Below are 13742 nucleotides of genomic sequence, written 5' to 3' on the forward strand. Positions count from 1 at the left end.
GGGGGATAAGATTTTATGTTTATTACATGCCGGTCATCAAGGCCAAAATAAAATGAAATCAAGGGCTCGTGAATATGTTTGGTGGCCTGGTATGAATTTGGAAATTGAAAAATTACAAATAAATGTGTCCCATGTAATACCTGTGCCGTAATACCCCGTAAAGAAATAGGAAGTATATGGCCAAAGTCAAATCAACCATGGGAGAGGGTTAATATTGATTTTTTTGACTTGGATAGAAAAACATATTTTTTAATTGTGGATTGATATTCGAAGTGGATTGAATATAAAGAAGTTAATGGGTTAACAACCAAAGTTGTTATTAAAATATTAAAAAAATTGTGGTCTAAATTTGATATTCCTAAAACTATTGTGTCAGATGGAGGTCCAGCGTTTATAAGTAAGAATTTTAGACATTTTTGTACCTCATTACAAATAAAACATGTGTTGGCTCGGCTATATCCTCCTAGCTCTAATGTTCAGGCTGAGAGAATGGTAGCCATAGTGATAAGTTGGATAAAAAAAAGCTAAAATAGAAAAAACTGAAATTTGGATGGTATTATAATGCTATTTTCAGGGAAGGCAGGAGAGGCAGGAGAGGCAAGACTGATATTATTTAAAATTCATTTTGAAATCTTTTATTTTTTTCTATATATCTATCACTACTAAAAATTTCACAACTATATATATTATTATTTTAATACTATTTACATATATACAATTTACAATTTGTTTTAAGGTTACTTTAAGAAAAGTTACAATTTACAATTTGTTTTAAGGTTACTTTGAGAAAAGTTATTTTAACGTTTTACATATACAAATACGATATCTTTTTTAAAGGTCGCACAAAATATATTTCACAAAAAGGAAAAAAGATCATTAAATAAATTTAAAAGTAAATAAGAAAATATAATTTTCAAAGGTTATTAAAATATATAAAGTTTATGCAAAATTTATATGTTAACATATAATAATTCTAAAAATAAGGAGAGTTTTACACCTGTGGAATTGTTTTTGGGTCGAAGGACCAGATTACCTTTAGATTTTCTTAAATTTAGTAATTGTACACATAATAATTTTCAAAATCACTTTTATTAAAATTTTATCAAAAATCCAACATTTTTACGAATCTACAAAAATTAATCAATGAATCTATCAATAATTAAATTCAAAATCAATAATAATGATAGACATTTTTTATAGATAATATTATATTTTATCTACGTATACATTTATTATTATACTACAACAGATTGGATTTTATAACTCTCCATATATTAAATTAGTAGGTGAAAATACACTAGACGGAGAGGATGTTCAAGAAAGAGGAAATACTCTAGACGGAGAAGATGTTCTGGAAAGAGGAGATACTCTAAATGGAGAAGGTGTTCTAGAAAGAGAAAATATTATAGATCGAGAAGGTATTCCAGAAAGAGAAATTGCTCTAGATGGAGAAGATGTTCTAGAAAGAGGAAAGTCTTTGGAGAAGAAGGTTTTCTAGAAAAAGAAATTACTCTAGATGGAGAGGGTAAAGAAGGAAAGGCACAAGATGGAGAAGGTTTTCTAGATGGAGAATGTTTTCTAGAAAAAGAAATTACAAATAGTTGGAAGGGTATTCTAGAAAGAGAAATTATTCTAGATGGAAAAGGTGTTCAGGAAAGGGGAAATGCTCTTAAGGGAGAAGGCGTTCTAGAAAGAGAAAATGCTCTAAAGGAAGAAGGTGTTCTAGAAAATACTATAGATGGAGATTTGTTTTTATTTTTCAGTTTATTAATATGATCTGAAAGTGTAGAATGTGAAAGTGTTCAAGAATGAGGTGTTCTAGAAGGAGATAGTTTTATAGATTTACATTTTACTGGACTTTCCAAATCTATATATACAAATTTGAATGATGATGTCTTCACCCACAAATAGCAAAAATGATTTGAAAAAAGAGCAGCGAAATTTTTTGGGCATATCATGCAAGCCCACATGATATTAATATCAGTCTTCGAAGAATTTTAACATCATGTCCTTTTATAACTTTGGTGTATAGACTAAATCCTATCGCAACACCTGCAGTGTTTTAAAGCTGCGCTCGTTGCATAAAGATGCAAGAGCTGGGAAAATCTATTTATAATTAAAACATCACGTAAAATTTTTGTATAATTGGCCGATACAATTTGCTCTTCAATTATGGTTTTATTATTATTATAAAATTTTGAATTTATATCATAATTTTTTTATTTATTATTATTTCAATGCCTGTTGGAAGAGTAATATATAAATGCTCACCTTCGTGTCTATGAAGAGCTAAAGGCATAGAGCGATAGAAACAGTTACCATCGCAGATAGCCAATCTCTGGGAGTATTGACCTAAAATATGGGGTTGAAACGCTTGTATTATTTTAAATGAAACAATGTCTTCCTTACCTATTAATTTGTTTTTTAAATATTTTTCAGAAACTCTCCAATGAATTTCCAATATCTTAACTCATTTAATTTGCAATTGATATTGATATTCTTAATTAGTCTTGGTAAAGCCTCATCTATGTTATAACATAATGAGCATATAAAACTTTCTTTACAACCTGCCCAATCTTTCATCATTTTCGAAGATAATTTAGAGATATATTTAGTGTGAATCCATCTCCGGCAAAAATCACACAAAATCCCAGCTTCAGTCATTCCAACATTTACACTACATATATTATACAAATCGGACATCGATAATAACTAATAATTCTAAATATAAATATTTTATTAAATTTAAATTGTATAATTTTATTTTATCAAGGCATTTAAGATAGCTATATTTATCAGATTTATCACCTTATAATGGACAAAGATGTTGGCCAAATATTTATAGTAGTAATCTGTATCGAGCCTAATTTTTCAAGCCCGACCCGAAATTTTTTTAAAAATGTTTTGCCGGCCTGGTCCGACGATTTAAGTCGATTTTTAAAAACGGCTAACTAAAAATTTTAGCTAGAAAAATATTGACGATAAAATATAAAAATATTAATAATAATAATATAATAAATTTTTCCCATATCTGTAAACAACATTTTTACATTGGTGAATAAAATATTATGTAAATACAATATTATTTCAAGTACCGTTATATGTAATAAATGAAATACATATTTACTAATTTTATTATAAAATTTTTATGTTTTTAAACTTGAAAATTTGAAACCGCTTCCGTTTGTATGTTTTATTTTTTAAATTACCTTATTTATTATAAAATTATGTGAGTCGGAACTTAATCTAAACTAAATTTGTAATTAAATTAGACGGAACCAGATTCATACAAAAACATGTGTCGGTCTTTGCGAAAAAATGAATTGCACAAACCTTTATATCCAAATTTACCCAAGATAAAAAATAATAAAAAAGGAAAATTGTTATTTTTAAAATAGGATTAGTGAATAAGAAGTTTGGAATATGACATAGGTAACATTTAAGCTGTAAAATTTTTTTAAAAATAATGAATTCGTTAGCCTTTGTCCTACATTAAAGTAAAAATTCTTAAGATAGGTTGTAATCTGAAAATGGATAAATTAAAAAAATTTACCTATATTTTTAAAAAAATGATGAATATATTTTTAAAAATTATCAATCGTCCTGGCTTTTAATTCATATTTTTAAGATTAATTATGTGCAAGAAAGAGGCCTTTCAATCTTTTTATGAAAATTTATAATGAATTTCTATTTATCTAATAAGATTTGTGGAATATTGCTATTTCTAATTGATTTAAAGATTTTTATATAAATTATTTATTGTGGAAATTTCAATTTTTATATTTATGAGTTTACACAAAATGAGTCAAAAATTCATTTTAATTAAAAATAATATATCTCTTGAAGAAGGATTATTATTTTATAATGATAGAATTATTATTCCCGATAACCTAAAGAAAGAAGGAGGTTTTGAATGTTATTCATCAAGGACATCCTGGGATAGTGGGGATGAAATCATTATATAGACACTATGTTTTTTGAACAAATCTTGATCGTGATTTAAAGAGTAGGTTAAAAGCTGCAAGAGTTGTCAGGAAGGAAGACCGGGAGCCAGAAGTGCCGTTATACAATTGGAACATTCCTATCCGACCTTGGGAATGAATACACATTGATATGACTAAGGAATATTTTGGTTAATTTGCGTAGACGCTTTCACCAAATGGATTGAAGTTGCAATTTTAAAACACATTAATTCGGTGAGTTTAATAAATAATCTGCCTAATTATTTCAGATTTGGGTTACCTCACTACATTGTCTCAGATAAAGATACTCAGTTTACTGTATCTAAATTCAAAACGTTTCTTTTAAAAAGCAATATAAAACAGACCTTATAGCCCCAAACCGAATGGTTTGGCTGAGTGCTATATACGTACGATAAAGACGCGTTTCTATGCTGGAAAGAGATGTGGAACTCATCCCCAATTAATTTAGCGAATATTACTCACCGAAATACTCCAAATGCAACTACCGGTAAATCCCCTGCCGAAATGATGTTTGGAAGGCCGCTCAGGACGACGTTAGATCAATGAAAATTATATACGAGGGAAAAGACTGAAAACGCATTATGGAAACAAAAATATTATAAAGATAGGAACTTTGAGCTCCGTGAATTTGCAGAAAAGCAAAAGGTTTGGGTAGAGGACTGCTAGATGGCATGAAGGGACAGTGGTTCGACGGAAAAGTGCGATATTGAGTGATGTTGAATCTGAGGGTATTGTTAAAAACAAGCATGCCGACCAACTGAGGGATGCTCATGTACAAGCTAAGGAAATACCCATAACAATGACTGAGGATTTAAACAATGCAGAATATAATAGAAATACAACTCTTAAAAAAAAGAGTTTCGAGACCCTCATTGCGTTATAATGATGAATTCAATTTGTAACGGAGAGAACTGTAATGTATTAATTAATATAAATTGTATTTTATTAATGGTTTTATTTAAGCTATAATTTATTGTAATAGATTAAAATAGATAAACTATTTTGAAAAAGTATATATGGACATATATTTTCTTATTGTAAACATATAATATATATTTATCATAAATAAATCACTTCATTTCATTCGTTTTATATTTATATAAGTTAGTTTACACAGTCAAAAAGAAAATACATTTTTAAAATCCCAAAAATCTATAAAAAAAATGACTAAATTGAGAATGGAAATCATAACTCTAAAAATAATGATGTTGACCAAATTTTTTTCGTTTTATGTTTATATAAGTTAGTTTACACAATCAAAAAAAAAGAATATTACAATTTATTTCGAAAGGTCATTTTGTTACCTTCGGTGATAACTTAAATTAAATATTTTATTATATAAACAACAAATTTTATATGTATTTTCAGTGAAAAATAAATATGATTCTTTAATAAAATACTTGGTTCATGAATTTATTAAAATATATCATGGGATTCTTTGATAAAATAAACCTGATTCTATTATTCCTCCGAATATTATGTCAAATTTCCAGAATACAACAAATTTACTTTCTTAGACCTCAATTTAAACCTCAACTTTCTCATTTCAATTAAAAAATAAATAAAATAAATTCAAATCTTTAATTTCTTAAAACTCAATTACCTTACTATTATTCTTTAAATAAAATAGTCGAAAAAATCATTATATTTTCTTTTATTATTAATATTTAAATCACAATTCTTTCCAATTTATAAAATATTATAAGTATAAAAATAATAATAATGATATATTATTTTTTATTTATTATAACACTTTGTTTAATCTCCTACCAATCAACACCAATCAACAATAGGCAATATTATTTATTGACATCTAAGAAGAAAAATATTTTAAATTTTACAATAACTAGGACATACCCCCCCCCCCCTTTATGGGCACGAGGCATTCACTAGCAAAACTAAGTTATAATATATATTATGATCTATATGTAAACATATCATTTATTATTATATTCCATAATTAAATATATTCAAAAAATATATTATTGCTTTTTTATTCATCACCCATTAACATTTAAATTTTCCCATAAATTGACATTACCAGCAGACGACATTCTAACGGTATCATTAACATTCAAATTGCCCATCGGTTGAATTGAACACAATTGATTAACGGTTGCAGCAGACATCATCATACCAGTATCGTTTATCTCCAGGTTGACCATAGGTTGAACCAAACACATCAATTTGACATTCTTTCGAGTATTTGTCGTTGACACACCATGGATTGATGGATCGACTTCAACTTTCTTTGACATGATTGTTTTTCCTTTATCTGATGGCTAACCATGTTTGCCTCCAAATGATCGAATAAACCTTTTTGTCAGGGATGTTGTATCGTATCTATTATTTGATTGTAGCCCACGTCTTTTGGAATACCCCTTATATTGTTGTACCAAATGATCATCGGCATTGCAATTAAAACATCGTAGTTTTTTAATCACATTAGAGGCTATCTCTTTTTGTATTACTGGTTGGTGATTAATGTAATCTGGATATAATGAGATGTCATCTCAATCAATTTTGATTGCGTTTATATTTAATAAAAACTTTATAATTACAAATAATTAATTGAGTTAGTTAGTTAAAAAAAAATTAAATTTTTTTTTATCCAATATATTTTAAATTCTTTAATTTATAATGTCCAACAAAATGGCACATGTTATTGTAAAAATGATTTTCATTAATACCTTATTCTTAAAGTAAAATAATGTGTTAAACTTTTTAAATTGATAACATTTTAAATTCTTTAATTTAGTGTCCAACAAAAATTTTAAAGAGAAAATCTTTTACAAAAGTACCATACATGTGTTAAACCCCAATCAAAATTTTTCTTTTGTTGTACAACCAAATCAAAATATCAAAATAACATATGGTGCCATAAAACTAAGTAATTTTTTTTCCACAATATTTTGAATTTTTTAATTTACAGTGCCCAACAATGTCAAAGGATATCTTAAAATTTCTTCACTTCTAGAAGATCAATGAGATTTTAATGCATGACACAAAAATGCTTTATCATTTAATGTTTCTGTATATTCACTTGGTGAAATATTGACAAAAAATCACATAAACATAAGTATATTTGTAATTTAAGAAATAATCATATAATGTTATCATCTATGCAATATTCATAAGGTTAATTATATCCACAAACATAAAATAAATTATTATATATATTTATTTCATGGCCTTAATATGATCGTGGTTTATGATCATTGAGGTTCCGTCCTTTAACTCTATGCGATTCAACCCCCCCCCCCCTTTCTACTATATTCTTTTTCCCATTTTTTATTCTTATGGTCGAATAAACGAGCCCATATAAACCTAACCATCTGCTTTAACGGGATTATATCACTCTTTTTCTTTAATTTTAATAAATCCATGGAACCTTTGTTCTTGGACCAAGAAGGATTCCCAAGGAGTGACACCTTCTTGGTTGCGAGAATAAATATAATATAACTGAGACATATAAGTCTCATTTTTATGGTTTCCAGCCTTTTAATCCAATTTTTAAAAATTGCTAGCATATTCTCAGCTTGTCCATTCAAGCTAGGATGGATACGGTGGAGCAAGAATGTGTTGGGTCTGCGTCTCCGGACTAAACTGTTAGAAATCATAACTTATGAAGGCTTGACCCCCATCAGACACTATTGTATCCGGTAAACCGAATAATGCCCATAATTTTCTAATAGCAATGATCTGAATATGCAACCACTAAAAATTAATATTTTTTATCCAGATCGAAGAAATCGATGTGGAGACGTTCCCACGGTCTCTTTGATTTGGGCCACATTTGGCCTACAACACGGGGCATAACGGCACACGAATTACAGGGAACACATTTCCTTGTAATTTTTTCAATATCATTGCTCATACGTCATCATACATATTAACGAGCCCAAGATTTCATTTAATCCCGACCCTGATGCCCTGCATGTAATAAATCTTCAATTTCTCGTAATTTAAAAGGAAATATGGCTCTATATCCGCTTTAAAAAATCATCCACCAAAGATAATTCTTTTTATTTTTTAAATAAATTTTATAATTATTTTTTCCATGGTTTGTTTCCCGTTAAGAATAATTTTATCTGACTCAATTTTTTATCTTTTAAAGTATTAAATTTAAGATCTTTCCAATTAGTGGAAACACCTTTTACATATGTGAAAGAGAGAAAACCAATGTTTTCTCTTTCTCTTTATCCATTACTTTATTTTTATTAAAGTCGAGATCTTCTTCATCAATCCCAACCTGGATAAAATATTAGGCAAACAATTTTCTTTGCCTCGACGATATCTAATTTCCACATTGAAACTTCCCACTAATAACAACCACCGTTGTAATCATGGAGATAACATTAATTATCGATTATCCTTTTTGAATAAATGAATTAATGGTTTATGATCGGTATAAATTACAAATTTTTTTCCGATTAAATATTCCCGACGACTGCCAATGCTTCTTGTTTAATAACGGAATATCGCGTTTCTACTTCTCGAAAACTCTTGAATAAAATAAAATTGGTCTTTCCAAACCATCAGTTAAATGCAATAATGTACCTCCAACACCTTGATTAGATGCATCAACAGCTAATATTATTTCTAAATCATTGTTAAAACACACCAAAATCGGCTCTTCCTCAATTTTTTGTTTAACATTTCAAATACCATTTGCTCTTCACTGGCATTCAAAATGAATTCCTTTGTATAAATTTATATAAAGGTACTGAAATATTTGTAAATTCATACAAAAATCTATGATAATAATTTACCATAACCTCCGCTTTATTGGTTGACGGCTTAATTTTTATCCAAAGGTTTCACCTTCATACCATTAATTTAATGTCCTAAATTGATAACTTCTGTTACCCCAAGAACACTTTTTTCTCTGCTGCCCTCAGATCTTTATCACGAATTCTTTTGAAAACTTCTTCCTAACGTTGATTATGTTGTTCCGATGTTACACCAGTAATTAACACATCATCCATTTAATAAAAAATCCTTCTAGGCCTTGGAAAACTGATGCCATAGTACTCTTCGGCTGACACAATTAATCCAAACGGTACAAAAGGTAAATAATCCTTTTGGAGTCGTCGTAAGATTGTTACATTTTTGAAAAACTTTTTTTGTAAAATAGCGGTAGCGAGTTACCCTTTAAAAGTAGCTTATAAGAACACTGGTAATTTTATATTTTAAAAATAAGCGTTGGGGAACCTAAGAAAATAGCTAATCTTATTAAATAATTAAAGAGGAAAAAAACTTTGAAAAATTATATTATATATATTCAAATATATTTTTTAAAATCATTCATTTTAGGAAGAATAATAAAATTAATTTATAAAAAGTCTATGGGCTATTGTGTTTTAAAAATTTATTAAATATATTCATTAGCTCATAAAATTTTGACATAAATTTTCAAAATATTTTTTACTAATTTAAATGAAACGTATTCTTAAGTAATATTTACTAAGCTAGAATCCGAATTAATGGTAGTGTTTAGAGAATGATTAAAAAGAATATAAAGGAAATATTGGAAATTTAAATATGTATACCCATTTGGTGATAAATTTCAGAGTTATCTTAATTTTGTCTTCAACAATCTCAATTTGCAAACGTTTGTAAAAGTTGACCGGCCCAGTCCAAAATTTGAAAAAATTTGCCTGAAGCCCAGCTCGGCCTAGATTTTTCTAAAAATATTGCCATAAATTTGGCCCCGCCCAAAAATTTCTAAAAAATTTACCCGAGGGCCTGAAATTTACGAAAATTCAGATACTCCCCAAATCGTTAAAAATTTACTAAAGTACACACGGTCCTAAGATTTTCTACGAGTTTTCTGGCCAATAGATTTTTAGTCTCCATTCTATACTATAATATTTATATAAATTTTATTAATGCAAATTTCTTATATTATATTTCCCCGGGTCTATTTTTTTAAAACTTTTTATGAATCATTGTGCTTGATATCTCTGTACTGTATTTGTCATGGATCATATCAGGGGTATCACTAGCCTTTGCAAACTCAGGGGGCTCAAAAAAATTACCATTTTTTACAAAAATTTTTAAAGTGACTTTTATTTATTCTTAAAAGTAAAAAAAAATCAAAGTTTAAGGGTGGAGGGGGGCTCGAACACCTGTGCCTCTCCCAGCGCTACTGGATTATAACATAAATAACTTATTTAATTTATTTTCTTGTTAATTTACTGTTACTTATAAATTTAGAATTTTAGTTAAACAGCTCTTAAAATACCAGGGTTGGCATGTCGGTCAATTGACCGGAGGAGTATTTGACTGGTCAAATACGGTCAAATACTCTAAAATATTAATGGCGAATAAATATTTTGATATAATTAACTAGTATGCATTAAAAGCATGTTTATCAATCTTATTATTTTTTTATTAAAATATAAATATGTAATTTTTCTAAATATAGTAATATTTTTAGTTATTTTTTTGCCTAATCATTGCCGTTTCTCGCCTTCTTTATTTTTTTCAATTCATTTTTCTTAAAAAAAATAAAAATACCCGATTTATTATAATCATAATATAATTTTTTCATTCTTATTTTTTAATAAATTTAAATTTTATTTAATATTTAGCCGAGTATAAATTATATTAATTCTCATTTGTTTTACTTACACTTGCTATATTTGGTTTTTAAAATTAATTTTCATTTTAATTGTTCTGGTCAGATTTACGGAATATTATTCAATTCTGGTAAAAAGTTTATTATATTATATTTATAATATTAAGAAATTATTGGAATAATTGGTCGATAATTATAAAATAGTTAAGATTGATTAACTTTACAATAATCAAAATCATTTTTTGTTAAATTTTAATATATTAGGGATTATGGTCAAACCAAAGCATCATGTTTGGAAACATTTTCAAGAAGTACGCGATGGTAAATCAGTTAAAGCGGTGTGCAAGTTTTGCAAGATGTCCTATATCACCCACGTTGATAGAATGGTCAAACATTTATTAAGCAGCTGTACTATGTGCCCTGTTATAATTAAGGAAAAATTTTATCCAAATTCCAAAATATCAACCTCTACAAAAAATATCACAAATGTAATTTGTAATAATTCTAAGTCTAACTCTAATGAAGAATTGGGTGAAATTAGTGAGAATGATTATCAAATGAACAATATTTTGTCTTGTGACTCAGGAGAATTTGATTCCCTTATTTCTAATCAATCTACAAGCAAGGCGATTAAATATAAATCTCAATCTTGTATAACCGGTTTCATAGATAGAATTAATCCCAAAGAAAAAAATGAGCTGGATCAATTGTTTGCAAAGGCTGTATATGCGAGCAATTTACCTTTCCACATCACTGAAAATCCTTACATCCAAGAATTTTTAAAAAAAATACGTCCTATTTACACATTACCCAGGAGAAGGCAGCTGGCTGGATATCTTCTAGACAAAGCGTCAGGTGATATGGAGGTGAGAGTTGCAGATATAATAGATAAAGCTCCTTACTTATCAATTGTATCAGATGGCTGGAGCAACATTAGAAACGAGAGTATTATTAATTTTATGGTGATGACGCCTGTTCCAGTGTTCTACAAATTTCTAAATTCTGAGGAAAATCGCCATACGGCAGATTATATTGCCCAGGAATTTAAAAATGTAATTCATGAATTGAATCCGGTAAAAGTATATTCTTTAGTTACTGATAATGCCGCTAACATGAAAGCAGCCTGGAGAATTCTAAAATCTGAAGCTATTTATAATCATATACAATGTTATGGTTGTGCAGCGCATACATTGCAGTTATTCTTTCACGATTTTGAACGATTGGACGCCTTCAGTGACCATATTTCAATAATTAAAAAAATTGTTAAATTTTTCAAGAATAAACACATACCAGCTGCAGTATTTTCCCGTAATAAGAATCTTCATGGCATACCATCTACATTAAGTACAATTAGCCAAACAAGATGGGCATCGTCAATAAAATGTATGGAGCAAATTCAAATATGCAAGAAAGCTCTAAAAGCATCAGTTGTTGAAGAAGCTGTTTGTGATAATTGTCCCATAGAAATTACCAATAATATATTAAACGAAGAATTTTGGACGAAAAATTTAAAATTTTTAGCTATACTCCAACCTTTAGCTACCTCATTGTTGAAAGTGCAAGGGGATAAATGTACTTTGGCCCAAGTAAAAAACGAGATGCTTAATTTGGAAAAACACATAATACAATCATGCCATGATTCTATATTTTCTCCATCTCAAGAAAAAAAAATTAAGGTTATGTTTGAAAAGAGAAAAACTGATATAAATACATGTGCTCACAATGCTGCTTATTTATTGGACCCCCAATATCAAGGGGAGCATCTTACTAATACTGAATTTGATGAAGCATGTAATATAATACAAGAATTGGGTATTTTACAAGGTGGTGATAATCAAAATATTTTGAGTAATATAGTAAATTTCAGAAGCAAAAGCGGTATATTTAATAGCCATAATATGTGGAAAGTTGTAACTTCCATAAGAAACAATCAAATTTCGGCCTCAAGTTGGTGGAATGCATTTTGCCCACCTTGCCCATTAAGAGAAGTCGCTAATATTTTACTAACATTTCCTAGTTCGACTTCTTCTTCTGAAAGAAATTGGTCGGTTTGGGGCAATATTCACACGAAAAACAGAAATAGATTAAAGGCTTCTACAGCAGGAAAATTAGTAAGAGTGTATCATAATTTAAGATTGATTAAAAATATTAAAGAAAATAATGATATTGAATATGAATCGGAACAAGACTCTGCCACGGAGGGTGAAACATTGACTATAGAATGAATTAAAAAATATTATGATATTTATTATTATACATAGATTTATTATAATATTATATAAATGCAAAATAAAGTTAATATTGGTGTAAAAAACATTTATTTGAATTTGACCATATTTGACCGTATTTGACCATATTTGACCGGTCAAATATCGGTCAATTGACCGAATTGTATTTGACCGGTCAAATGCACAACCCTGTAAAATACACATAAATAAGCATATTATAATAATTTTTCAAATAGTATTAGTCAAAATATTAGTATGAAATTCAAAAAATGACCGGCTGCCATAAAAATTTATAAATGGTTATCCCGGTCTATAATTTTATATAAAATAGGGAATAAGATTATATAAAATTATTTTACTATATAAAAATATAGAATAAAATTATATTTTATTCATAATTATGACTCAATCCTTCATTCATCTTATAATATTATAATCGAATATTTAATTCCATAATTTATATTTTTTCATGTATAAGGGAAAATATAAAATAATTATAAGTATTTTTATCTTTTTGAAATGTTTGAATTAAACACTTTTTTATTTTACTGATTTATCATTATAAAGAAATCATAAATAATATGGAATATGTATAAAAATGTCTTAAAAGCCACGATTTTTATTTATCTAATTGCCCGGAGCGTCCCGACCTGGCACAAAAACTTTCGGATGGGCCAGGCTTTGCATATCTCTTACGGGGATATTCATCCAAAAGAATAAAAACTTATTGTAGAAACAGAATTAGTCAAAATTGATTATCTAATCGATCATTAATTTTAATTAAATTTAAAATCCCACAATAACTTTAATAAGATAGTATTTGATAATTTTACTTAAAAACATATAAATTACCTTTATTTGTAAATCTAAATTTTATATGTTTCCAATATAAAAAAAATTAATTACTTCTCTAGTAGTAAACTTGTGACGCTTCATCATCGAATAATT

At 28.1% G+C, this 13742-nt stretch overlaps 1 protein-coding gene across 1 annotated transcript; it reads left to right on the forward strand.

Annotated features, from left to right (window-relative positions):
• The first annotated feature begins 11123 nt into the window (after positions 1–11123).
• LOC135925551 (uncharacterized) lies at positions 11124–12791 on the forward strand. The gene has a single exon (XM_065460943.1). It carries the CDS (start codon positions 11124–11126, stop codon positions 12789–12791), a length of 1668 nt encoding a protein of 555 aa, XP_065317015.1.
• The last annotated feature ends 951 nt before the right edge of the window (positions 12792–13742 follow it).

This window comes from Gordionus sp. m RMFG-2023, chromosome 1 (assembly GCF_954871325.1).
Source record: "Gordionus sp. m RMFG-2023 chromosome 1, tfGorSpeb1-WG-v2, whole genome shotgun sequence".
Taxonomy (NCBI): domain Eukaryota; kingdom Metazoa; phylum Nematomorpha; class Gordioida; order Chordodea; family Parachordodidae; genus Gordionus; species Gordionus sp. m RMFG-2023.

Coding starts and splice junctions, on each gene's coding strand:
- LOC135925551 (XM_065460943.1), top strand. CDS start 11,124: ATGAACAATATTTTGTCTTGTGACTCAGGAGAATTTGATTCCCTTATT.